Genomic DNA, 24,107 nt, shown 5'->3' with positions numbered 1-24,107 from the left:
TCAGGGACTGCTGGCTGGTGTGGGCGCCAGTTACAGAGGAGTTCTTCAAGGCTAAGGCAGCATGGAAAGCCTGCAAGGGAAAAACATGAAACCAAACAAGGGAAGAAGACCCAAGCAATTAGTATTCTCCAGTGAGGGTTTTATTTCAGCATCCCTCTCTGCTTAGCGCTGTAGATATACACCTCGTGGGAGAGCAGCTCTGCCCAGGGAGATGTAGCATCCACACAGGCAGGAGAAGGGCTGGGAGACAGCACGTACCCAGCTTAATTTTACAGACTCAGAGCAGATTTCAGCAGCTGACGTCATGACTGGTGTGAGGTTGGTGGGGATGTCAGCAGCAGAGGCAGTAATTAAACCCCTGCATTCTGGCCAGAGGCACAGTCATGTCCTGCTTCATCCGAAGCAGAGTTGGTCTGACACAGCAGAAGCCTTTATGTAACCAGGCCAGATTTTCACTTTTGGAGCAACAATTTCAGAAGAACTACAGAAACTACAGACAGGATTTGTTGCTACTTATGAGCAGGGGGTGAGCGCTCTTCTCTCGCCTCCTGTCTCGCACCTCACTGGGCGACAAGTATGTCAGGGAGTGAGAGCTGGTCTTGCAGCTGACTACAGGCTTCTGTTTTTATTCCAATTTCCTCTGTGCTTTCTGTTGGGATAGCAGAGGTTTGCAGTGGCATGTGAGACATTTTCTTATTGCTCTCTACAACCGCAGTCGCATTTCAGAAGCGTTTTGGCACGTTGCCCTGCTGGCAGCCCACAATTGCAGTAGCAGCTTCTCAGGCTGAAATGTTTTTGTTGCAATGCATTTAGCCCATCTCTATTATTGCACAAGCTTTTCTTTTCTCCCTCCTCTGCTCTGGCTGTATCAGGGGGTATGAACCTTTTTCAGGGAATCTTTAATCTTTTTCAGCATTTGGAGTGAACCTGAATAAACACTTGTTCGGTAAAAAAGCTTAATTGGAAAGACTTAGTTGTTGTTCTGGCTGACACCATCTCTTGCAGACACAGTATTACAACAGCAGTAGTGCAGCAATACACTCATGTTGGCGTGGTGCATGTAAACACAATTGTTTGAAGGGGAAAGAATCATACTGACATGCCTTCCAACTCCTGATGTGGTCATTGCCTATCCCATGAGCGTGCTTTCCTTGTAGACATACTCACCCAGCGGTCTCCTGGAAAATAGAGGCTTAAAACTGATAGGCATTTTCTAACAACTCTTAAAACTGTGGGATAATTAAAGTCAAATGCTTTAATTCATCAGTTCCCTTTTCAAGTAAAACCATTCAGCCAGAGTAAGAACAATAGATGACTCCCCGTCAGTTCATCAGTGTAAATCCAGGGTGTAAAGTAAAAAAAACACATCATAAAATTTCTGCCCTGTTTTTTTCCCCACCTCTTCTTTAGACGATTCATCTCTTTTGGAAAGCTTATTAGTTCAAGACTTTAAAATCATGGCCTCTATGTGGGGAGCAAGGATGATATGCAGGCAGAGGACACTGAGGTCTTGATTTGAAGCAGGGGTGGGAAATGTTGGCATCCTTGGTGAGGAATGAAGTGAGCCAGAGAGTGGCAGGCTGGGGGCACATGCGGGCTTTGGGGATCCCTGCCTAAGTTCAAAGCACAGACACTTGCCTGTAATGATGTATTTAAACACAGAAGATCTTAAATATATGCACAAACCTAAAACTCTAAACCGGGCACCTCAGCCTGTGCCTGTGTTGTGAGTCAAAGCCTGCGCAGTGAGGTGGGTTTGGTGAGAGCATTGCTGGGATACAGGCTCACAATGACTGGGACTGGCAGGGCAGAGCTGGAGTCTTTTGTAGGAACTCAGCTACCACTGTCAGAGTCTGTAGAAGCCACAGTCTCCACTTAACATCTTTAATCTTATTATCTCAAGCCTTTTATCTTCCCATTTTCTTGTCTGTTTGTTTGTTTTCTTTAAATTTGTTTACATCTACCGAACTGAAAGTTTTTCTGGAAATGCTGGTATGGCTTTTAACTGCAGGAGTGATTCACAGAGAATAATTAATTCAAAGATCTTGGCATCTCTTTTCCTTGTAAAAAAAGGTGGTGGATATTCTGTGATTTTCTTGAAAGATTTTTCCCTCTAAATGTGCATGTTTACACTCACACCCACACAGACTCACACACATTTGCAAATGCAGACACTTCCCTCTTCTTCTGGAGCTTTCAAGTTCTGGAGCAGCACATCTGACCTGTACAATTAACCCTTTGTGCTAAGTATCTCCTTTATTTATGTCTAAAAGCAAGACAGAGCTTTTGAGGTTTGGTGGGGCTCATCCTATAGGTTTTTGTCCACACCTTAAACTTCCTGAGCTTCCTGCACTCAGCAGGCACATGCAAACAGCAAGGAAGATCTGTGTGCCCCATGCTAACTCCTGCAGGAGTGGTAATTTCAGGCTCCATCTGGGAAGCTGCTGCTTGGCCTGGGTCAAACCAGGCATGTTTCTAAGGAGTTAAATAGCACTGATCATCTCCCAGTGCCCAGGATTGTTCCTCAGTGTTGTTTAATTTATTAAATATTGCTGTTGATATAAAGGTTACAGCTCACTCTCATTTTACTATCTATTAGCAGCAAAAGGAGTGAGTTCTGCTTCAGACTTTGTAAGCCCTCAGAAGCATTCTTAGGCAACAAATTAAGACTGGACCTTGCAAGTCTCGAAAACAAGCTCATACAGAGCAGAAGGGGTAGGATTTCCCCATTGGCACCATAAATGAAGTCTCTCATGAAACCTGGAGTGGCTCCTCACTGTAAACATCAGCCATACTCAAACTATTTGCTTATTAGAGCTCACAATTTAATTTGACACTTAGGCACCTAAAGAAAAAAACAAGTTGCTAAACACCTTTGAAGAGTAAGATCTTATTTTTTCCCTTGTTCTGAAAAAGGTCACTTATGCAATGCCAGAATTCCTGTAGCTTACTACTTTCCAATATTATTTCAGAAGTTAAAAGCTATGATGCTGCTTTTTAATCACCATCACAGCATGACAAAAATCCTACTTTGCAGTGATGGTTTTATCATTGCAATACTGTCAGCTCCCTTGGGACCTGTGCAAGGTAACAAGAAGGCTGGAGGTGAGCTGGGTTCAGCCAAATAAGCAAGGAGCCAAATAAGCAAGGAGCCCAGAGCAGAATACGGAGTCACTCTGTAATTATACTCCAGTTTTTTCTGCCTTGTCTATGAAGCAGAGTCACTGGAATAGGAGAGCTTTTAAAAATCAGGGAGGACCAAGATTATTATAACTAACTATAACAACTCTTGGCTCTTTGAGGGCATTTATTCAAATGCCTCTAAGCCCTTGCTCTTCACAAAGAGAGATAAATGTAATTATCACAGTTCTAAAGTGAGGAAAGATGAGGCTTAATTAACTACTCGTGAATATACAGCAAATGAGTAGCAGAGATGGGAACAGAAACCAGTTTTCCTGACTTCCTCTGGCACCTGAATCCCAGTGCCACCTCTGTCAGGTACACACCACAATGAGATAAGCAAGACAAGATACCACTGGGTAAAAGCTGAGACCACAGACAGTCCCAAGCCCAGCTGCAATATCTCTGGATGCACACATTGCCTATGGTCTGGTCTGGCATTTGGAGAACACAGCCTGACACAAGGGACCTGCATGTTGTATGTGTAAGAGACCAGTTTGATTGTCATAGTGTTGTCCTCCCAAAAATCCTAAAGTTTACTCGTGGGAAAGAGATACCTACTGAGGCATCACCCATCTCGCTGCTCTCTGCTGCTCCACCACTCCAGTGTGCTAACCAGGGACTCCTGGCTTTATCCAAGTCAGTGGTTTGGGATGCAGCCACAGTGATACACACCCTACACCATCCACTGAGGGTTCTTGGTTTCCAACCTCTGTCGCTTTTGTTCCAATGGCAGGAATGTTCATGCAGGCTCAGACAGGACTTGTGGCCACTGAGCCATGCACTGGGAGACTCCTTGTTCCAGAAGACTGAGCCACATGCCTGGAAGAAGAGGCTGTACTAGGAGGTGCAGAGATGAGATAAGCCAGGCACTGATTCCTCAAAGCCAACATTTAGCTATTGTTTTCCCAAAAGGCTGATGACGGAGAAGGATAGCTTTAAAGTGTTCTGTTCTGAATAAACAGTGCCAAAGCAGAGAAAGGGATCTCTCTTTCACCCCTCTTGCTGACTTTGGGGCAGGAATATTCAAACTCTTTTTCTCCAGTGCCTGCACAGCCTGGGTGCTGTGTCTTCCTTAGGCACCGCCAGCTGTCATAACAGCTCAGGAAGTCAAGGTGCTCACGGCATCTCCACAGGCTCTCCGGAGGTTTATCCACCTGTTTGTCTTAGGGTTTTCTTTTCTTATGGTTGTGATAGAAGTTGCCTCAGCAAATGAGGAGAATTCATTGCTGAGATCACTTTCCTGTTTGGGTCAAAATGTAACCTAAATCTTTCAGATTCTACTCGCTGCAGCTTCCTGAGCACACTGGTGTGTGTCTGCAGCCATTTACCCAACTCCAGGAGGCAAATTAAGTTAAAATGCTCAGAACAAGATTTTTTCTGGCTTTTACTCATGACTTATCACATTGCAGCAGTGAGACTTTTAAGACAAGAAGGTATTTCTACTCCAGGCTGAAATAACAGGCTTTAGTACAGCCAGCAGGTGTCTTGCTGCTCACAGCCTGGGCAATACCTGCTTTTGCTGAGAGTGGAAGTAGCTACAACTGTGGCATGGGGTGGCTTTGATGGCAGAGGGAAACCTCTAAATGGGAATCATAGCTTTTACTTCCAGCCACAATCAGAAGACCTATTTAGAATTGCTCAGCTTCCTACAGGACAATGTTATTTTTATCCCACTAAAGCAAGCAAAGAAACCTTTGAAAACTTGCTGTCTTCACTAGGTTGAGTCGAAGTGACCACTGGATGCTACATGCAAATGCATGCATGTACGTGTATCTTCTGTTGAAGGTTCTCCAGTGTGACTTTATATTCATGGCTTTCAGGTCAGATGGCACTTAAAGATACTCAAGTGCTTGAAGAGAGAAGTGGAGACTCTGACTCAGTGTTTGGGTGGCAGCCTGATCCATCACCCAGATACTTTCTTCCAAGGAGAAATTTCAAAACAGATGTCATTAAAGTGCTTATTTGTGAGAAATAACCTGAAGACTGAAGGCAAGGAGGAAGGAGGGAGGGAGGAGCAGCAGCAGCCATCACCTGAAGGTACTATGGGTAGAGATGCTGCAGCAGCTCTCCTGCATCCCCTTCCACTGTGCAGATGTCAACAGCTGTAAGAGGAGCCCAGGATGTAGCTCAGGTTTTGCTGTCATCGCTGATTCCAGAAGCTATTCTGGAATGCCACCTGCTGGCATTTTTCCTCTTAACTACCCTAGAGATGAACTGTTGTGTGGTCGCATCCCAAGCCTGGAAGCAAAGAGACAAAGTTGACCTTTTCAGTCCTTTTCAGTGAATGTCCTTCTTGTTTTCTTGGAGAGAGGTTGCCCTGAGGCCCTGTGAAAAGTCCAGTTATGTAAGGGGGCAACTTGTTATGTGGGACCGGGAAAGGGGATGCCCGTGCCAAAAGAAGCGATGAGAATGGATGTGGGTGTAAGAAACAAGGAATAAAGTAAAACAAGAGAGAAAAAATTCTTCACAACTAGTGAGGGATATATGAGGTCTTCCATCAAGCACCAGTTTAGATGGATCTCAAAAAGGAGCATTTAAGTCCATGACTTTGCTTTTTCCATCAAAGTTTATATGGCAGCAATTAAAATAAAACACTAACATCTTTTTAGTTTTTAGCTGAAACACTTTAAATTGGAAAGGAAGAGTCGGCACAGCTTCTGGCTGCTCTGCTTTTTGGCACCAACACCAAAATCTGCCGTGCTGATGTTTATAATCCCTGACAGCCAGACCAAAGCAAAGAACAAAGGCCTGTAGTGACCAGTCACCCTCATTCACACAGCAGGCAGAGCTCTGCATGCTGCTGATGCATGCAGTGGGAATAAACCTCCCAGCTGCCATTCTCCTCATGGAGACACCGTCCTGCTGCTCCTCCAGCTTCCTGGCTATGACCTGCTGCAGCTTTGAGGTTCCAGTGGAAAACCCCCAACAAACTCCCAAAGCACCCAGAGGGTCCCAAGTGCTCTGAGCAGCCTCAGTGGGGACCTCCACCCAACCCTCTACCCAGCAGCTTTATCTGAGGCCAGCCCTGGGCTGCCTCCTCGGTGGGTTGGTCTCTGGTTTTGCTGTCAGGATGGGCCCTTGAGGGAATGTCTTGTAGCTTCTCTCCAGCCCCCTTCAATGATTGCACCCCCAGGTGCCCCCTGGGCTTGGGCCACCCCTTTGCTGTGTCTGGCTGTTGATGGAAGCTGCTACCAGCACCCAGCTCTGCTCAGGGACTGTGCTGTGGGTGAGAGCACAGCCTGTGCTGGGTCTCCTTGTCCCCCTTTGTGGGACAAGGCTGGTCCCTGATACGTATATATTTCTATAGTCCTGTTCTCAGGATGGGAAGATCTCACAAGTCTTCTTTTAGTAAGTGCTGTGAATGAAATGGTTTCTCTGAAAATCACTGTGTTGAATGATGGTGAAATCCTGCAGTTTGTGACTGCCATGAATGGGTAGTTTTGAGCAATCAACCTCTAGCCTTATCCAAGGCACAAAGTTCCCTAGATAGTCTAGTTGGGAGGCCTTGGCTTTGCATTCATCCTACTGGAATGGTCTGAGCTCTTTTCCAAGCTTTTATTTTAAGAGACCAGTGAACTTCTGATGCTCACTGATGGCTGGGAGGGCGGAAATGTAATTGAACAGGACTGTTCTGCTGCTGTGCCTCCAATGGTCTGAGTAAACCATCCATACCTGCAGAGATCCTGGTGGCATCTCTGAAAAGCCTCCTGCTCATGGTCAGGTGGGGGAGGCTACTGGGACTTTGAGGGGTTTTGTTTGGTTTTACAAACTTATTTCCTTACATGTTGCATGTAGAAGTTGATGTATAAAAGATTTATGTGGCATGTGGAGCAGCCTTTTGAAGTGGAGCTTCTCCAGTAGGGTGTATTTAGGGTGTGAGTACAGCATAATGGTTTTTAGTATTTGGAATTTTATGAAGTGATCATGATGCCTCCTCCCCCAGTAAAGCTGAAATTCTCTTCTTTCAGGCACTTTCACTTTCTGTTGTACTGCGTGTTGCAGAAAAAAGCTTTCACTTCTGCGGTGTATCACCCAGGGCTCTCCTTTTGGGTGAGCACTGCCAAGTGACATATGTGTTCCTGCAGAGCACTCACATGCCTTGAGAGCACATCCCTGGCTCAGCAGCTTTCTCTGATTGGGCAAATGCTCTTTTTGTGGGGAGTAAAGTACAAGGAGATTTATAGCCTCCACTGATACAGTGTGATCCAGCCATGACAGTCCTTTCATCATAATGACTGATGGATCTTCTTGTTATTATTCTGATTTACTACTGTAACAGGTAGGTTTGATCTACACTTGCCACAAAGAACGAATGTGTTAGGAAGGATAACACTGGAGTTGTTGTGGTTCAAACCCACTCAAGAAAAACTGCCCTGCATGTAAGGTGTGGATGTTTTATGTTGGTGGAAAAAAGCCAAAAGAAAACCCCCTTGCTCTTTTCAGTGTGTATCTTCAGATTTTTTTAAGTGAAATTCCCGAGTTCTGCATCACATTGTTGGTGAGTTCTGTGTGGAAGTATCTGTGGTCAGAGCAAGTCTTTAAGCAATTGGCACCAGCCCTGATTCTCCTTGATTTGCAGCAGGTGAGTTTTTCTAAGTGGGTCTCAGATCTGCTGGTGTTTTAGCACAGGAGCTTTGCAGGGAGGGCCATGTGGCACACAGGCAGATTATGCAGCCTATACATAACCTCTTTTGCAGCAAAAACCAGTGTTTTAAAAAAAATATATATATACTTGGTGAGAATGATCCTGTGTTTATCTGTAGGACCTGACTCTGTCACTTCTACAAACTTTCAAACAAAATGAGTCATGATATAACTCAACTTGTGTCTGAGCTGCTAAAGCTGATGAGAGAGGGGTGGGGACTGACTGGCCAGTCTTCTGTGTCTTGCACAGCCCACTTTCCATGCCAGTAAGGTGCCTTAGTCTGTGAGTCTGTCAAATCCCTGTGCTGATGGCACTTTCACACATTTGAAAGCTGTAATGCAGGAGAAAAGGCTGTTGTCCTATTATCCAATAGAGCTGATAGTTCAGCTGGCTTCCCGGGCATGACAGCAAGCTCACAGTGATGGCACTACCGAGGCTTTGTGGATTCTGACTGTAGGCAAGCCTCAACAGAATAACCAGATCAAAACTGCTAACACCATAAGCTTTGCTTAAAAATTAATTAGTAGGAAGGAGGAAAAGGAGGAAGGGCGGGCACTGCTTTGATGATTGAATTGCAAAAAGTAGCACCATGGTAACTCTGAAGGGTATTTGGGCTAGGACAACATAAGGTTTGGAAACATGTGGAAAATATGTTAAGAGGCACCTCTCCAATGTGCACAGGGTCTGGACTCTTATTGGCTTTTTCTGACACTCCTGGGAGCTCAGTCCTCATCAATCTGCTGCTAATTGTTTTTGAAAGAGGGGGATGATCATGCTTCTGACCTTTCTGGATGCTTCTGGTATTCTGAGGTTTAGATTGGATATTAGGAAACATTTCTTCACTGAAAGGATTGCCCAGCCCTGGCATAGCCTGCCCAGAGAAGTGGTGGAGTCACCATCCCAGGATGTATTTAAAAGATGTGTAGATGTGGCACTTAGAAACAAGTTTAGTGCTGGCTTAACATTTGGACTCAATGATCTTAGAGGTCTTTTCCAGCCTAAACAATTCTAATATTCTACATTGCCCAAGGAAAGTATTCCAGTCCCTCCAAAGAACAAGCCAAAGGACAAGGTAGGGCATCTCAGGTCCAAAGCACAGGTAGCCCAAATCACCAGCTGCATTGGGGGTGCACTGGGATAGGTCCTCATCTGCATCTGCAAGAGCAGGCAGGCCTCCAGTGCTGGGTGGCAGGGCCTGGGAGCTTTTGTGTGTTGAAAAAGGCTTCTGTGAGGAACTGCATTTCACCTTCTTGAGATGTAATGCCCTTGTGTTCAGCTGGCTTTCCATGAACATACCTGCTCTCCAGCTTGAAGGAATACAAACACCTACTGCATGACTCTGGGGAGGCTGCAAAGTGAGGATCTGGATATAAGGGTGTGCATGCACATCTTCAGTAACATGTGCATTTACTGTAGGCAAAAATTACACCATTGTTTGCAGTTATGGCTTCCTTATTCTTCCTGCTAGAGCTGCCTTTTTTCTCTTCTGACCTCTCCAAAATTCCCACTTTGGCTGCAGTTTTCCCTTGTTGCTGCAAGTTTCCATTGTTTCTTTCTTGCCTCAGGCTTGGTTTGTTTCTGCGAAGTTACAGTACAAGAGGTCTCAATGGTTCTGACTAAGTTTAGAAGGGAACTGATGTTTTGTCTTAGATTTCTGTCTGAAATAATTTTTTTTCATAATTTGAACATTTCCATGTTCTGAAAGGCAACCTGGAAATTTGTCTGGAAGATGAACATGGAGTAAGGGGTGTGCTTTTTTTGCCTTCAGGAAGTAGCCAAATGATTCTGTTGAGTTATGGGTCTGAAAATATTTTTGCACATCCTCGTGGAAGAGGAGAGGTTAGACATTGGCAGGAACCAGCCTTTGGAAGTGGTATTTCCTCTAAGGGAAAGGGGATGGGAGCAATTGTATGGAATACTGAGAATGAGACAGATGAGCAGATGTAGAAGCAAGGATAAGGATGTGCGAAGGAGGGTGAATGAAGCTTGTGTGGTAACATATAAACAAGAGAATCACTTAAAGGGACTGCTGCCTAAAATTTCCCTCAACACACAGACATTTTCAACCTCTGCATTTCTTTATGGCCAGCCAGAAGCTGTATAATTTGTTGCCAAAGTTGTTCCCTGCCCTGTTTCACAGGAAGTTAACAGCTTCCAAATTGTGCCAGGATCTCGCGTGGTTAAGATATGCTTGTTGTGGAGGTTTTGTAGCAGAAATACCAATACTGATGTGAATGGAAACGCCTGCCTGACGACACCAGAAAAACAGCAGATGAAGGGTTAAAGGATATTGTGTTTCTTCAAGAGGAGTGGCATGTATTAATTGCTGCAGAACCACACGTGTTTCATGCAAATAAATAACCAGAGGACAAAGCCCAAACTGGAGCCTTAGATATAAGGTGACAAGATGATGACCCACAGAGGAAAAACTGTGAAATGTCCAGGTAAGGGTAACAAAAGACTCAGTTTTGCCTGAAACTCTTGAAGGGTGAGGCACAAGATCGTCATATCCACTGCTGAAAGGTATAAAAGGTGCTTACAAAAATGAAGAGCCCATCCCAGAGATGCAGTGGAGTGGTGGTGCTGTCCTATGTCCTTCCTGCTGTACTTGGCTGGTCCTGAGCAGATTGATGCATACAGTCCTGTGCATGTGAGTATGTTGGTGGGAGAATGGGAGTGGGTAGGATCAGCTTACTGGAATCTTTGTAATAAAAAGTCACTTTCCCTACCTCTAAGGCCTTGCAATAAGTTTTGCTCCATAAATTTCCCACAGTAATGAGAATAAATGTTCTAGTTCTGCTAGTAGTTCATGTAGGAGGTGATATATATCCATATACATTTAATACAAACCCCAGTTGCCTTTAAAAAATACTTAGATAATTAGATTGCAAAGTTGCTATGTTAAAGGAGTATTCCTACTAAAGTGAGGCATTCAGCTGCTGTGAATGGAAGTCATCTGTTTAATCTTCTTGCTGCCCTCTTGTAGGAAAGCTGCTGCCATCCAAATGTTTCTCATTTTCTAAATGCTCAGCTTGAAAGGTGCACTGAATGCTGCCAATTATAGGTGACACTACTGCACTGAGGCACATAAAGTGCCACAAAAAAAGCACCATAAAGGAAATCAGGCCACCCGAGTTACCTCTCAAGCAGGCTTTCTGCATGAGAGGTTCTGGCTGACCTGGATGCTGCAGCTATAAATGAAGGCAGCTCTCTGCTCCCACAGAAGTAAGAAAAACTTGTGCTCTGACCACGGTCCAGGTGCCTTTTCTCCTTTCCTGTCTCTCTCTGTTCCTGGCCATGCTGGTGGCCATGTGAGCTCTGCAAAGCAGCCACCTGTACCCAGTGAGGGCTTAGGGACAGCTCCTCTGCTGTCAGTGCAAGGGGCTGGCATTTGCTTTTCTCATGGAATTGTGGGGAGAGAAGCAACTAAATGCTTGTGAAGTATTCCCGGGTGATAGTGATCAGGTATCCAGGAGTATAATATGTCTGTGCTCTTAAAATCAGTAAGGATAGAGAAGTGACACTGAGCAAACAGGGTGCTGAATGAATGCTCTTGGTTCTGTCATTCCTTCAGTGGTGGAGGAGGACATGCGAGTGTCCTGCGAGCAACAGTAATGCCATGGGATGGAATAAAATAACATTTATGCCATTAAGAAGTTTATAAATTGAAGATATCAGCCATGTAAATGTGTCTTTGTTCATTGCTGCTCCGCTCTGCTGTTTTCCTCATCTCTTCACAGCCATCCTGTTTGAAGGGGTGGGTTGTGCAGGGGAGTTTCTGGCTCCTTGTGCCTTCCTGCTGCCGTGCTCCTGGTCTGATGCTGTGGATGCTGTCTGCCAGACACTGGACACTGCTGCAGGCAGACTCTTGGGCTGCCTTTGAAGGAGGCAAACTCACCAGTCCTTAACCAGTAAGTGAGAACATCTGGGGAAAATATTTTTTATTACTTCTTAGAAGTTCAGTTTAGAGAAAACAGTGCATTGTCTTTTACCCTCTTTCCCTCACAAGAGCTGGCAGGGCTTAGTTTGAGTTACATAAATGTTTGCAATAATGTCCTTAGTCTAGAGTTCAGTGAAAAGATTTGGAGATCAGTCAATGATTTTTAACATGACAGCTTAAAGTCAAGTTGAAAATACGAGGGTAGTGAGTTCCTTACTCTTCTTGCTCCCTCAAACGTAAGGATATTTCCCTGCTGCCAAAGGGTGGATCTCTTCTGCTCTCCAACAATAAAAAGCAGATGATTTTCCTTCTTAAAATACCCAAAGGGGATTGCTAACACAGATCCTCTTCTCTGTGTGCCCATCCTCATGTGCAGAGCCAAATCCCATCCCTTCTAGCAGCAAGGAAAAACAAATCCCTGGCATTGAGGGCGCCCAGATTAACCCACTTCAGGATTAGGATGCTTGAGCTGTTGTTAGAAGATTAGTATATTTGGTTGTCAACACTTGGCCTGAAAATGATTTCCAAAGAGGTCACTGACTCATGGGTGCCAGTTTGCCCAGCACATTGGGAAAGCCCTGGAGTTAAAGCAAGTGGCTGTGAGGATTAAACTGGAGCACTGAGTGTGCAGAATATCTTTAGGATTAAACCCGTCATTGCTGGTGGTGGGGACAGAAGGCTCTGGCAGACTGATCATAATATCTGAGCTCCTGCCTTGCTGGGGAGGTGTTTCTGGGGCTTTGCTTTCTGGAGTTTCCTGCTGATGGCAGTGTGTGCCATTAGGTGGGTGAGCTGCCCACAGATGAACTTTTCTCAATTCCTGCACAGTGCAAAATGAGTTTATTTTGAGGACAGGGCCTCCACAGGGGCATCTCTAGGTAGAAAGCAATTGGCTTCCACTTTCTGTTCTGGGACTCAAACTGTCTGTGCTCATAATGTTTTATTTCAGCTACTAGCAGGAGGATTCATGTTGAGGGGTTTTTTAAAATATAGGCTCTTCCTCTTGTCAGCAGGGCATTAATACAGCACAAAGTCTGCTCATGCTAGCTCATCACCTTGTAAATGCTTGCATGGCTTTCCAGTGCATGGGGGAGTGACAGTGGAGCTGTGGTCCCAGTGCAACCAGTCCTGCTCTGGTGTGTGCTGCTGTCTGAGTGCTGTGCAGCACCTCTTGGCGCTGCAGAGATTGTGCATGGGGAGGGATGGGCATGGTAGAGCTCTCCTTCTTGAAAAGCAGCCTTTTTTCCTATTCATTTTCTTCTCTGTTAAAACAAATGAGGGCTCTAAAGAGTCTAAAGATAGACCCTTTAAAGACTTTTGGTAATACAGGAAGAGCCTGAATTTTCCTCTGTTTATCAGTGGAAAACTGCCCTGATGGTAAAATAACTGTTAGTTGGAAACTGTTTTTCTCTATCATGAGCCAGATGAATGCAAACTTATATTTGACTCAAAGCAACTTGTCTTGAAAAGTACCAACCACTGTCTGTGTGGTGGAATTGGTTCCAGTGATTTCATTCAGCAGCATTATCTGGATTTCAAGACACATCCTCTTGTAAATATGGATTTTTATCACGCTTCTCTTTGTGCATCCAAACATTAGCAACCATTTCTTGTCTGAAATTAATATAACTACATTTGCCACTCCTATGACAATATAACTTTATTTCCTCAACAGGCCAGCTAAGTTATTCAAACTGAAGAAATAAGCCTAAAAGTTCTCTCAGAGAAGATACACTAGAGAAAGGTAGGGCCTTTCCATAAAAGCTTCCTTTGAGTTTAAATCTGGTATCTTAAAGCTATAGCTGTTGTGAGCATTCCCACTTTTGGGAATGCTGTGCAGCTTAGTGAAGCAAGAGACATTCAATTTTAATAACTTTATAAGCACTAAGTACATTGCTCTGTATTTTATGAATGTACCTGAGGGGATTTTTGTAGAGCTGCATGATAAAATAATTTTGAATATTTTATCCAATGCCTGTGTTGTGATTTATTCTGAAAAAAAACCCCAAAATCTTCTGAAACCCAGAATGTGGGCTTTAAGTTTCTGCCTGGATTACAGAGTGTGGCCAGAGGACAAGGCCACCACTGTGGTGGCATTGCTTCCACTTGTCTCCCTGCAACAAGAGATGCATTCTGGAACAACCAGCAAGAACATGGCACAGCAAGGTGTGTGTGGGAGGAGGTGGGTGTTGGTTCTTCCACTTGTCCAGTGTTTACTGCATGCAGAACTTTCCCTAGATTTAGGTCAGCATGGACCTGGCTGACCAGCTGTGTCTAACAGGCACACGTTTGATAAAGCGGCCTGTATTCAGCAAAGAATTTCAGGCCACCCATTTGTTGGATGAAAATGTAATGTCTGACATCATGCTGAGGTCATTTGGACTATCTGATGAGTAAAGACATATATATACCTGTACACACTAGATATGTATAAGAGGGCCATAAAGAAGAGATGCTCCAGTGTGGAAAAAGGTGCACTGTAGATTTTTATCTGCTAGAAGCAAAGGCCATACGGTGTTTGTAATGGTTCTGCTTGTACTTCAGCCCAGGCTTGCTGCAACAAGTGCTCATAAACTTGGGACTTGAAGGCAGTTTCTAGGACATGGAGAGAGTCACTGTGTACATATCTGGGGGGTTCACAAAGTGAAAAAAGGAGAGAAAAATGCCAATGCCACCATGCTGTCAGCTCAGGCCTCTGTCTTCTTCAAGGAACATGCTATGCACAAGCAGCTCTTGTTTTTGATCCGTCTGTAGAACACAACATGTTCTCTGGCTAATAAGAAATAATCATACTTAAATCACTGGTTTCCACATCAGAATACCTCCAAAGGGTGGACCTCAGAATGCCTTCAAAGGGTGGACCTCACACCTACGCAGATAAATAGACAGCAACAGTGCTGGCTGGATGCCCTGCACTTCCCACAGCTGGCAAATCCATGTTCATGTGGGCTTTCCACCCCTATCTCAATGTGGCCAAGGAAGCTCCAGCTGGGTTAATTCCCAGTCCCATGATGTTGTTTCCAAAGGGTGAAGATAGTTGCTAGTTAATTCACTGCCTTTATATTTGACATGGGGAAGTTCCCAGCCAGACTGTCTGCTTGGTAAGCACTGTGGCTGCACAAGGTAAATAACATTTTGATGCTGAAGAATATTTTAAATTGGCCATAAAAGTTTTAATTTGAGAGGAAACAAGCAGAAATATAAAATGAAAGGAGTGGATGTGGTGAGACTGTGGTTCTGTAGCAAACAGAGGTGAAGGTGGAGACTGATCAGCTTGCATGGCTTGCACTGCTTCTGTGGGGTGGGCTTGCACTGCAGGGCAGGAGCCTTTTCTATATCAAAGAACAAAAATTTACTCGTGACCCAATCTCCGTCTGGGGCTGTAGGAAGATCTGAAGATGCTCACAGGATCCAGACTATGGATCTATGTTGTTTATGGTCAGATTGGATCTTAGAGTTCTTTTCCAACCTAAACTTTTCTGTGGTTCTGTGTATTATATCTGCGTGCTCATCTCTGGAAATGTTTAAAGCCAGGCTGGACGGGGCTTTGAGTAACCTGGTCTGGTGGGGGTGTCCCTGCCCATGGCAGGGGGTTGTTGGAGCCTCATGATCTTTCAGCTCCCTTCCAATTCAAACCATTTATATCTCCATCTTGCCCAAACCCCAAATCCAGTCTGTTTCTCCAGCACCCCCTGCCAGCATTTCCCACTCAGAAGCACTAAGATTTTGAGGTGCAGGATTTTGCATTAAGTGCTCAGTTTCCCTCCTCCTGGCAGGGATGAGGAAGGACAAAGCAGGCAAGAGCCCAGAGCATGCACTCATTAGCTACTGTCTGCCAACAAGTTGGAAACATGCAATGTTATACGAAATGTCTGGCTGTTATAAAAGGCTTTGGTTAAGTAATCACATTTCTCTTGCATAAGTGCTTGTTTTTGGGAGGCTTTGGCCAATTGGAGGCTGCAGCAGCACACAGACAGAAAGCATGTCTAACTTCTGTGAGTTTTTATTTTTCTTTTAATAATAATAAGTGATTATTAATCTGCTGAGAGTTGTATGAAATCTCTTTAGATTAGGTTAGGAGGCGGAGACTCCCCAGTGCTGCTTGGAGCTGAACCACAGCTGTAAAACGCTGCCATAAAGCCTGTGTGGATTCCTGTGAGTAATATTTCTGATTCTACTAATGGGTGTTTGTGACTGGAGACTGCAGGCAGGAAATGTTGCAGACATTTATTGCAAGCAGTAAGTTAGAGGGAGGCAGGAGGTGAGAGACACTAGTGAGACTATTGACCTGTTTAATAAGGCTTTCCTCCTAGACTTCTGTAAGCAAACACGGGTCTCTCTGAAGCTGTGGAATCAAGGTTCTTCCAAATATGCTAAAGAAAAAGAAATGTGATGCTGAAGTCAACTACAGGACTATGGGAGGTCGGAGATTTGGCCTGACAGGGAGATCACAGGACAAGCTAGTCCCATGTACTGGAGCAGGAAAATGTCCTGTTCTTATATTCTTTCCTTGATCATTGACAAGTGTACAGTGATATTTTTCTTCTACATTTTCATGGCTTTCAGAGGCCTGCATGTCAGTTATCTCCTGAGCCAGAAATTATATCTCTAATAGTACAATGTAAGTGTACAACACAATAGTACAATAGTGGAATTTTCTTTTCAGAATTTGCTAATCCAGTGTATCTGTTGAAGACAACATGTTGTTCTGCGATTTGACTGACATAAATCTAGTTGGGATTTCATATCTTGTATTCTTCCACATAGGATTTTAATTTTTACTTTTTAAAAGGGTGTTTTTTTCTGTTAAGATAGAACTGAAAAGGGAAAAAGCTTGTACAGACTCACAGAAAACAGAACCTCCCTTCCCACTTCCTTGTGACGTGTCTGGATGCAACCCGTTCTGTGAACAAAGCCTGGAACTATAAAACAATTCACTGAAGTGGGAACTGGAATTTATTGTTCAAGACTGAGCAATGTGAAACAACTCAGCTGTTACTCCTGCCAACCCTGGAAAGCATTGAGGTGCCACTGTAGAGAGAAAGCAGCTCAAGTGCGAGCTGTGAGGAGAAATAAAGCTGTTGCCTATAGTTGGGTGCATGTGTGCTTACTCTTAGAGGTGGCACTGAACTTTTCTGGCATAGAATAAATGCTGGACTAATGGAAATTTCTTGGGAAAGCTCAAGCCACTACTTACTAACTTTGAAAAATTGTAGAATATGGATTTTATAGTCTATAAAGTTCTTGAGACGTGCTAAAGCAGTTAAAGCTTATTTGCAGCCAGTAGATGAGGGGGTAATACCACCATGAAAGGAAGTTAATTTGTCAGAGTTATAGGATTAGAGAGGTAACTGTGAGAAGTTATGTTGAACTAAAGGACACTTGGCTGCTAAGTGAAGACTTCAACATTTTCATATTTGCTTCCTAGAGTGGGCAAAATTGATAAGCCTGTTTGTTTCAGTAAAACAGTGATGGCAGATAAGCTAATTTTGTGGGCTAATTATTTAGGCCTTTGTGAAAACCTTAGGCAGACCTAAGTTATGGCCCTTGCAATGGAGGGTGGCAGAGCAGGTGGCTCTCCCAAAGCTTCCCATTTCCATTCTGCAACCTCACAAGATGTCATCAAATGGAGATGCTCCTAGCCCATGCAAAGGCCTTTTTAGTTCTAATGAAAACTCCACAAATAAAAGCTGGTGGTTAAAATTTGTGAATTTACAACATTATTTCTAAAACAATCTCTGGGATGTGGAACAAATCCAGGCTTCCTTTAGGATAAGCCAACAATATCTCTAATGTGTTTCAGAGTAAGATGGATGCCCTACATAAGTTGAAGATTTTGGTGATGTTTCTGTCTCTGGCTACTTTCACGGTCATGGTGATAATGAATGCTGGAAATGCCACTGGGACTTTCAAAGGTAATGCAAGCAAATTTCCTTCATTCAGAGGTGGGTTTCATGCTTTATATCATGCAATGATACAAGGTGGCTTAGAGGGGATAGATGTGTTTGCTGCCTCACCAACTCTCCAAATACACCTTGTTCTGTGAAAGGTGGAAGTAGCTGGCACATCCTCCAGGTTTACAGACAAGTGAACCCTATCCAGTCCCTTGAAATCCAAATAATGTCCCTGCTGAACCTAGATCTAATGGTGGTTGAAAGGCAGTTTTTGCAGACCCTTGTATCCCTGGTGGAAGATGTTCAGGATGCTGCTGTGGGTTTGTAGTCGACAGTGGTGCTGCATTTGCACACTGCCTGGCTGAATCTGCCAGGAAGGGCCATCATGCCATCCTCTGGATCACACAGACAGCTGTTTTTTTCTGGTTCTGTCTAGGAGGGTAGGTGCATGGTGTTCACAATAAGGGACAGTGATCCCAAAATGGATGTCTAAACCAACTGCAGCACATGGCTGGTTTGCACCAAGGGCGTGCTCTCATCATCCTTGAACCCACTGAGGCAGGGAGGAATATTGAAGGTTGAGGAAAACCAGCAGTCTTTCCCCATCCTCTGGATGCAATAACACTTTTGCCTGCAATAACATTCCACAGGTCTGTTCAGGACAACCCCTGGAAACATCTCGGCCAAGTACAGCACTGATTTCACCCCAGCTGGATGGACTTTCCTCATCTGGAATGTCATCTACGCCTGGCAGCTCGCCTGGCTCCTCTACGTCTTGTCAGGGATCTGTCGAAGGTATTTTCCCTATTTATTCTTTAGAGTGTAAATGACAAGGGACAGTCACTCTTCCCTTTTGGAGTAGCTCAGTCTCTTACCTTCCTTTCAGGGGTTTCTAGCAAGAGCAAACCCATTCCCATCTATCTTGACTTGACATGTTGAAGCTCTGTGGCTGGAGCCTCTCTTGTGTCCAGCATCCACAGCTGGGAAGCAGTTTGCAGGTGTACATGAACTTCTCTAAAGTGTGGATGGGTATCAAAATGTGTAAACTCCTCTATGAGGCTTCATTTCCAGCAATTCAGGGAATATGACAGATTTACCCAGTACCTGCACTTACTCACTGCTAGGGGCTGAGAATTCACAGGGGCAAAATTAATGGATTACAGAGCTAATGTTTTGGGTTTACTTTCTGTTAGAGATCAAACAATCAGCACTGGGGAGTCTCTTGGTTTGTTGAACTGGACTGGAAATTTTCCTGGGGCTATAAGATTAATAACTGCCTGACAGGGAAAGCCACAGGTATTTCTGTATTGTATCAGAGAAGGACACAGAGGAGAAATAGTCTGATTTAAGCCAAAATGTTTAATTCCAATGTAAAGTCCCTCCTAATATAAGGAAAATGAGGCCAGAAAGGTTTTCTTGGTCAGTGGAGGCATTGTTTTCCTCTCTCAATACCCACTTTTTCCTGGCAGGAATGAACTTGGATATGTCTTCATAAAGCCAGACTTGCTGCCAACACCTTTTTATGTGGCATGGTGTCTGAATAATGGCCTCAATGTTGGATGGCTCTTTCTGTGGGACCGAGAGTAAGTTGTCTTCTGTTACAAATACTTTTTAACACTCTTGATGGGATCGCCCCAGTACTGTTTTTTTCACTCTATGGGTTATTTTTCCCTTTGCGTGTGAACACTTAATCATGCCTGTAAAACTCTATGCCAGGCTTTGCCAGAAGGTAGCCTTCATAAAAGTTTGGGGGTTTTGCATTATGTTGTCATCTTGCCCATGAAACAGATTGGTTGTTGAAGTCTAAGATCTCCTCAAAGCTGCTGTTCTACATTTTTACCTGCACAGGTAAGACAGGAGCCATGCCTCTCTTCATTAATGCAGTTAAGCTCCTTGCCTTGGATGGTTTCCATAATGATGGTCACATTAAGGGCTTATGAGAGCACCACTGTCAAGAGGTGAAGAAATCACTTGCAGTCAGGAAAACAGCTTCATGATTAAGAGAGTAAAACAGCAACAGCAATATGTCAAAATGAGGGCTATGTGTAGTATTACCTTTATTAAAGGCTGATCAACTTAGGGCCTGTAAGGGCGAAACACTAAAGCTACAAATTAGGGCATTGTGACACCACTGAGAAAAATGTGATGTCTATTGTGTGTGTACATGTTCTTTGTCCTAGATACCTCCTTCCAGCCCTGGTGTTCCTGGCAGTCCTCTCTCTTACCACGTGTGCCTCCCTTTTTGTTTCCCACCGAGCCTTGAGCATCCATTCCTCGTGGTTTGTGAAGGCTCACAAAGCTGACCTCTGGCTCATCCGCATTCTGGTAGGTGGATTTTGAGAAGCTGTGCTGTGGGCACATGACAAATAAAAACAAGCTCTGTGCAGTGCTGGAGGTATCAAGAGTGAAAGATCCAGTGGGAGAACATGGCTAAGGAAAGATTTCTGCCATGCACAGAAAAGTTCCTAGCAAACCAGAAGGAAAGGAATCTACATCTCTTGGCACAAGCTGGGAATGGGCTCTGTTCTTGGCACTTCCTGAAACACATAACACATAGCTGGGCTGGACCTCTGGAGCCCCTCAGGACTACAAGGCTTCACCTTTTCTCTGTGTTGAGGGACTTTTCCTGCTGCTAGGTCCAGGAGTCTGGCTTAACTGCACCGGGGCCTAGGGGTCACCAAAGGCAAACAGAGTGTGTCACTCTTGTCCTCTTGCTGTGCTGCGTGGCAGGTGCAGAACGGGCTGGCCCTGTACGTGACATGGACCAGCATCGCCACGCTGCTCAACTTCGCCGTTGTGCTGATCTACAAGTGGGATGTGCCCAATGAGAAAGCAACCACTGCTTCCCTGAGCATCCTGGCTCTCGGCCTGGTGATATGGTAAGCAACCCCCAAGGGTCCCCAGCGAGCCTCAGAAACCCCGTCCACCAGTCACCAATGGTGACCAGCTGTTCCAATTCACTCATCACTTGTCCCTCTCCCAACACCGAGTACAAAGGCCTCTGTTATAACTCATGGCAGATGAACTGGGAGTCTGGCCAGAGCTTTTATCCCCTGACCTCGGCAATGCCAATAAGTATTGTGGGCCAGGAACGTTTCTGTGACTTGCATGAGCACAACCTGCCTTAGGTTTACAGCTGAAGGTGTGATACAGAAACCATATGAAACATGGCTTTATTTTTCCCTAAAGTTACCTTAAATAAATTATTTATGAACTTTTTGAATATTAGTAAATGAAAAATTTTGGACTCTTGTCTCAGCCGGCCCACAAAACCCCTCATTCTCTGTCCAATTATTTTCTTAGGGAATGGTAAACAAAATACACAAAAAAATCTTACTTTGGTCACTCTTTTTCTTCACAGGTTTTATCTAGAAAACTACCTTCTTGACAAGTATGTGCGCTATAACCTGACAGTCTACCCAGTGGTGATAGTAGCTCTGACTGGCAGCGTGTGCAGGAGCGGCTCGTTTTCATCCCCACTGACCAACGATGTTTTTATAGGTGAGTCCGTAAAAGAAGGCCTGTAAACACATCTTCCTCTGTACTGGGGGCAGAGAGACTTGCCAGTTGGAAAGCATTATTTGTTAAAAGCAGAACTAGGGACATATTTGAAGGCGTTCATCTTGCTAAGGAGAGAGCAGAGCAGAAATCAGTGCCCATGAGCCTCGGGGCTGAACCCAAAGCTTGTGCTGTCTCAAGTTCACTTCCCAGTGCAATATGTTTGTCCTGTAATCCTCCATCACCCACTTGGCTCCTCCAGCAGCTCTATCTGATGCAAGGCAGAAAAGGAAAAGCAGAGCTGGGATGAAGGCTGTGGACTTCTATTTGCCCTGTATTGTTGGACATGCTGGAGCAGTGCATGAGCTTCTGACCCACGGAGGGCTTCACATTCTCCTCTCCCAGGCAGAGCCCAGTCTAGCCTTAACAAGTTTTCCTGGGATTATCTGGTTGCTGCCAGCCACTGTAGCAGAATTGAGTGTAGTCATCCATGGTAAAAGGGCTTAAGCTGTCCAAATTCTGTACAATCACAGTCTGGCAGAAGCTGTACCATTATGAGCAGTTTTGTGCTGGCATGAAAGGCACGGAGCTGTGTGAACTCTGAATCCTGCTGAAACAGTTTGAGATGCCTATTCCCATCACGGGGTCAGCAGAAGGGAGCATGTTCCCACCCTTCAGCCTTCCCACTGCCACATACCAGTGGCCAAAGCTAAATTCTGGACTGGCATCACCGCTGGAGCTGCTCCAGTACAGTTCTCTTTGCTGTAAGTGCAGCTGGAGCCCGGCCAAGTCTGAAGCACCCTGCAGGACTTGGCAAAGCTTGTCTGCCACAGCCATGGGAGCACTGGAGGCTCGTCTCCTGATGGCTGTGGCCACCAGGAACGTGGAGGTGTCTCTGGCAGGCAGCTCTGTTCCTGTAGTAGGTACATTTCTTACCAGCAAAACTTCCTTCTTAGTGGTTCAGCTTGTTTGGCTGGTAGGACGAGAATGTGCTTTTCCCAAACTCGTACATGTTTCTTTATATAGTTCAACTATTCTTGGAGTATTTTGTTAATGTAATGGATTTTAACTCCTGTGTCCAGGAAGCCTCCTCCTTTTTAGACATTCCTTGACCTGGAAGCATTGGGCAAGTTTCACTGTATAGCAGTAAAACTCAGAGGTGTAACTCTGGGGGTAATGGATACTGTACAGGCAATTTTGGGTTTTTTTCTCTTTGCCTGAATGCCCCTGTTCTGGGAGCTAAAGTATGACAAGAGGCACTGTCTTTTTTTTATGCTCTAACATGCCTCTGTGTTTTTCCCCCAGTTGTTCTGCTGGCTCTGACGTGCTTGATCTTTGTTGTTCGGCTGGGACTAGTCACATGGAGACACTGGAAGAGACCACTGGAAGCATCAGAATCCCGAGGTCCATCAGGCACAGTGGCCTGAGACCTCTGGCACATTGTGGCTGATACTTGAAAGACAGAAAAAAAGAATTGGGCATGTGCTGGTTCCTTCCTTCCTGTATCCATTTCCTCGTGCATTTATCTCCTATTCTCCATTCCAAATGCAGATGTCTTGTGTCTGCAAATGTGTCTTGCTCCCACATTCTCTCAGATCAGCTACTCACAACCCTGTCTTGAATTCCTTTGGTTTTACCCTGGAAAAGTTCAGGAAAAGGTCCTGAGCAGCCCTGCGCACCTTTGTGATGCCTGGGCTGTGGCTCTCTTCTCCTGCCAGTGCAAGGAGGGCTGCCAACAGGCACCCAGCAGGCTTGCACACACAGTTGTTCCTGTTTTTTCCTTGGTAGCTCACTTTCTTTGAAGTGCAGATCCAAGTGATCTGTCTCTGGGGTTCCAGGGAAGCAGTGGGAGGTCTGTCATTCCCTTGGCCATCGGTACTGAGCATCCTCCAAGCCCTGGTGCTGTCAGCAGATCTCCTGCAGGCAGCCACTGCTCCTTTTCCTGCTTCTCTTTGGCATGACAGGAACAGATACTACAATTTGATATCTACCTTTGCAGTGTCAGCTCTGCTGTTTGATATTCAAGGGGGCAGGGGAGTGACTGAAGGTTTCTGACACAAATGTGTTGCCTTTCCCTGAGCTGTGCGCAGCTTGGGCTGGCTGGATGTCTCTCAATGGGGAAGGGTTTGTGGCTACTCTGGAAGGAGTACAGATGAGCTGGTGCCTGATCTGGGGTGAAGCCTGATGCTTCAAAGGAAGCCTGTTTAAAAAAAAAAGAAAAATTGAACCGGTAGAGCAAGTTCATCCTGGATCAGTGCCTTCTCATGTGGCTTCACCACTTCTGAGTTGGGATTAGGAAGCCTAAAACTGGATTGACTGAATTTTTGGACCACTGCCTTTCCTTCCTGTGCCTAATTGAGAGTTGCTGGTGCCTCACAGGTGGCTGGAAAGTCTTTGCACCAGGAAGGTGCTCTCAGTGCATCTTGCAGTATTATTAACAAAACTAAATTCTAAAATAACATGTGCTGTTTTTTACATGTAGCAAAAATCGAAAGCAGTGTAATGCAACTCCTCTCATCATTCTGGTGTGGGTTTTTTTTATTATTATTTTCAAATAAATCAGCTAATTCTATCACTCTGCCACTAACTCTGTAAATCATCTAAAGCAACTGTCCTGGCCCCCACTCATGCCCAGGGTTCCAGAGTGACTCTGATCCCTTGCTGGGATCTCATGGATGTAGCTGCTTCCACTGATGATCAGCCTTAGAGGTGAAGAGTTGGAGGATGTAGATTGCTAGGTATGATTTAAACTCCTTTGACCAGCATGCTGTTCAAAGTTAAGTTTCTATTTTATAGGCTCTGCCTCCCAAGAGCCCAGCTAATAAATTCCCAGCAGCCTCTCCATAAGCTGCCTTCTTTAATACAGGGGTATTAAATCCACTGGCATGGGGATTAAGGGGTCCAGGCAAGGTGAGAAGCTGCTGTGAGGCTGTACAGCATTTAATGC

At 44.8% G+C, this 24,107-nt stretch overlaps 1 protein-coding gene across 3 annotated transcripts; it reads left to right on the top strand.

The window, feature by feature from the left end:
• Positions 1–14,820: 14,820 nt before the first annotated feature.
• On the top strand, positions 14,821–23,700 carry LOC121335847. Of its 3 annotated transcripts, none has more exons than XM_041404390.1 (9): positions 14,821–14,891; positions 15,837–15,923; positions 17,572–17,683; positions 18,313–18,457; positions 19,132–19,245; positions 19,843–19,987; positions 20,393–20,541; positions 21,024–21,163; positions 22,466–23,700. In XM_041404390.1, the coding sequence occupies exons 3-9, from the start codon at positions 17,578–17,580 to the stop codon at positions 22,585–22,587; spliced, it is 921 nt and encodes a 306-aa protein (XP_041260324.1). In that variant the 5' UTR covers positions 14,821–14,891; positions 15,837–15,923; positions 17,572–17,577; the 3' UTR covers positions 22,588–23,700. The 3 variants fall into 3 exon arrangements, with proteins under 3 accessions (XP_041260324.1, XP_041260323.1, XP_041260322.1); XM_041404389.1 differs by lacking the exon at positions 14,821–14,891 and adding an exon at positions 15,737–15,763; XM_041404388.1 differs by lacking the exon at positions 14,821–14,891 and having other exon boundaries at positions 15,746–15,923.
• The last annotated feature ends 407 nt before the right edge of the window (positions 23,701–24,107 follow it).

The sequence above is a fragment of the Onychostruthus taczanowskii genome, unplaced genomic scaffold (assembly GCF_017590055.1).
Source record: "Onychostruthus taczanowskii isolate IOZ18803 unplaced genomic scaffold, ASM1759005v1 scaffold21, whole genome shotgun sequence".
NCBI classification, from domain to species: domain Eukaryota; kingdom Metazoa; phylum Chordata; class Aves; order Passeriformes; family Passeridae; genus Onychostruthus; species Onychostruthus taczanowskii.
Note: the sequence above shows the minus strand (reverse complement) of the source record. Positions and strands in the feature narration are given on the sequence as shown.

What these genes read in the sequence shown, in the direction of transcription:
- LOC121335847 (XM_041404390.1), top strand. Translation starts at nt 17,578, where the DNA reads ATGGATGCCCTACATAAGTTGAAGATTTTGGTGATGTTTCTGTCTCTG. An exon ending in TCTGGCTCATCCGCATTCTG is followed by an intron (nt 19,988 to 20,392) that starts GTAGGTGGATTT and finishes GCTGCGTGGCAG; the next exon opens with GTGCAGAACGGGCTGGCCCT. An exon ending in GCTCTCGGCCTGGTGATATG is followed by an intron (nt 20,542 to 21,023) that starts GTAAGCAACCCC and finishes TTTTCTTCACAG; the next exon opens with GTTTTATCTAGAAAACTACC.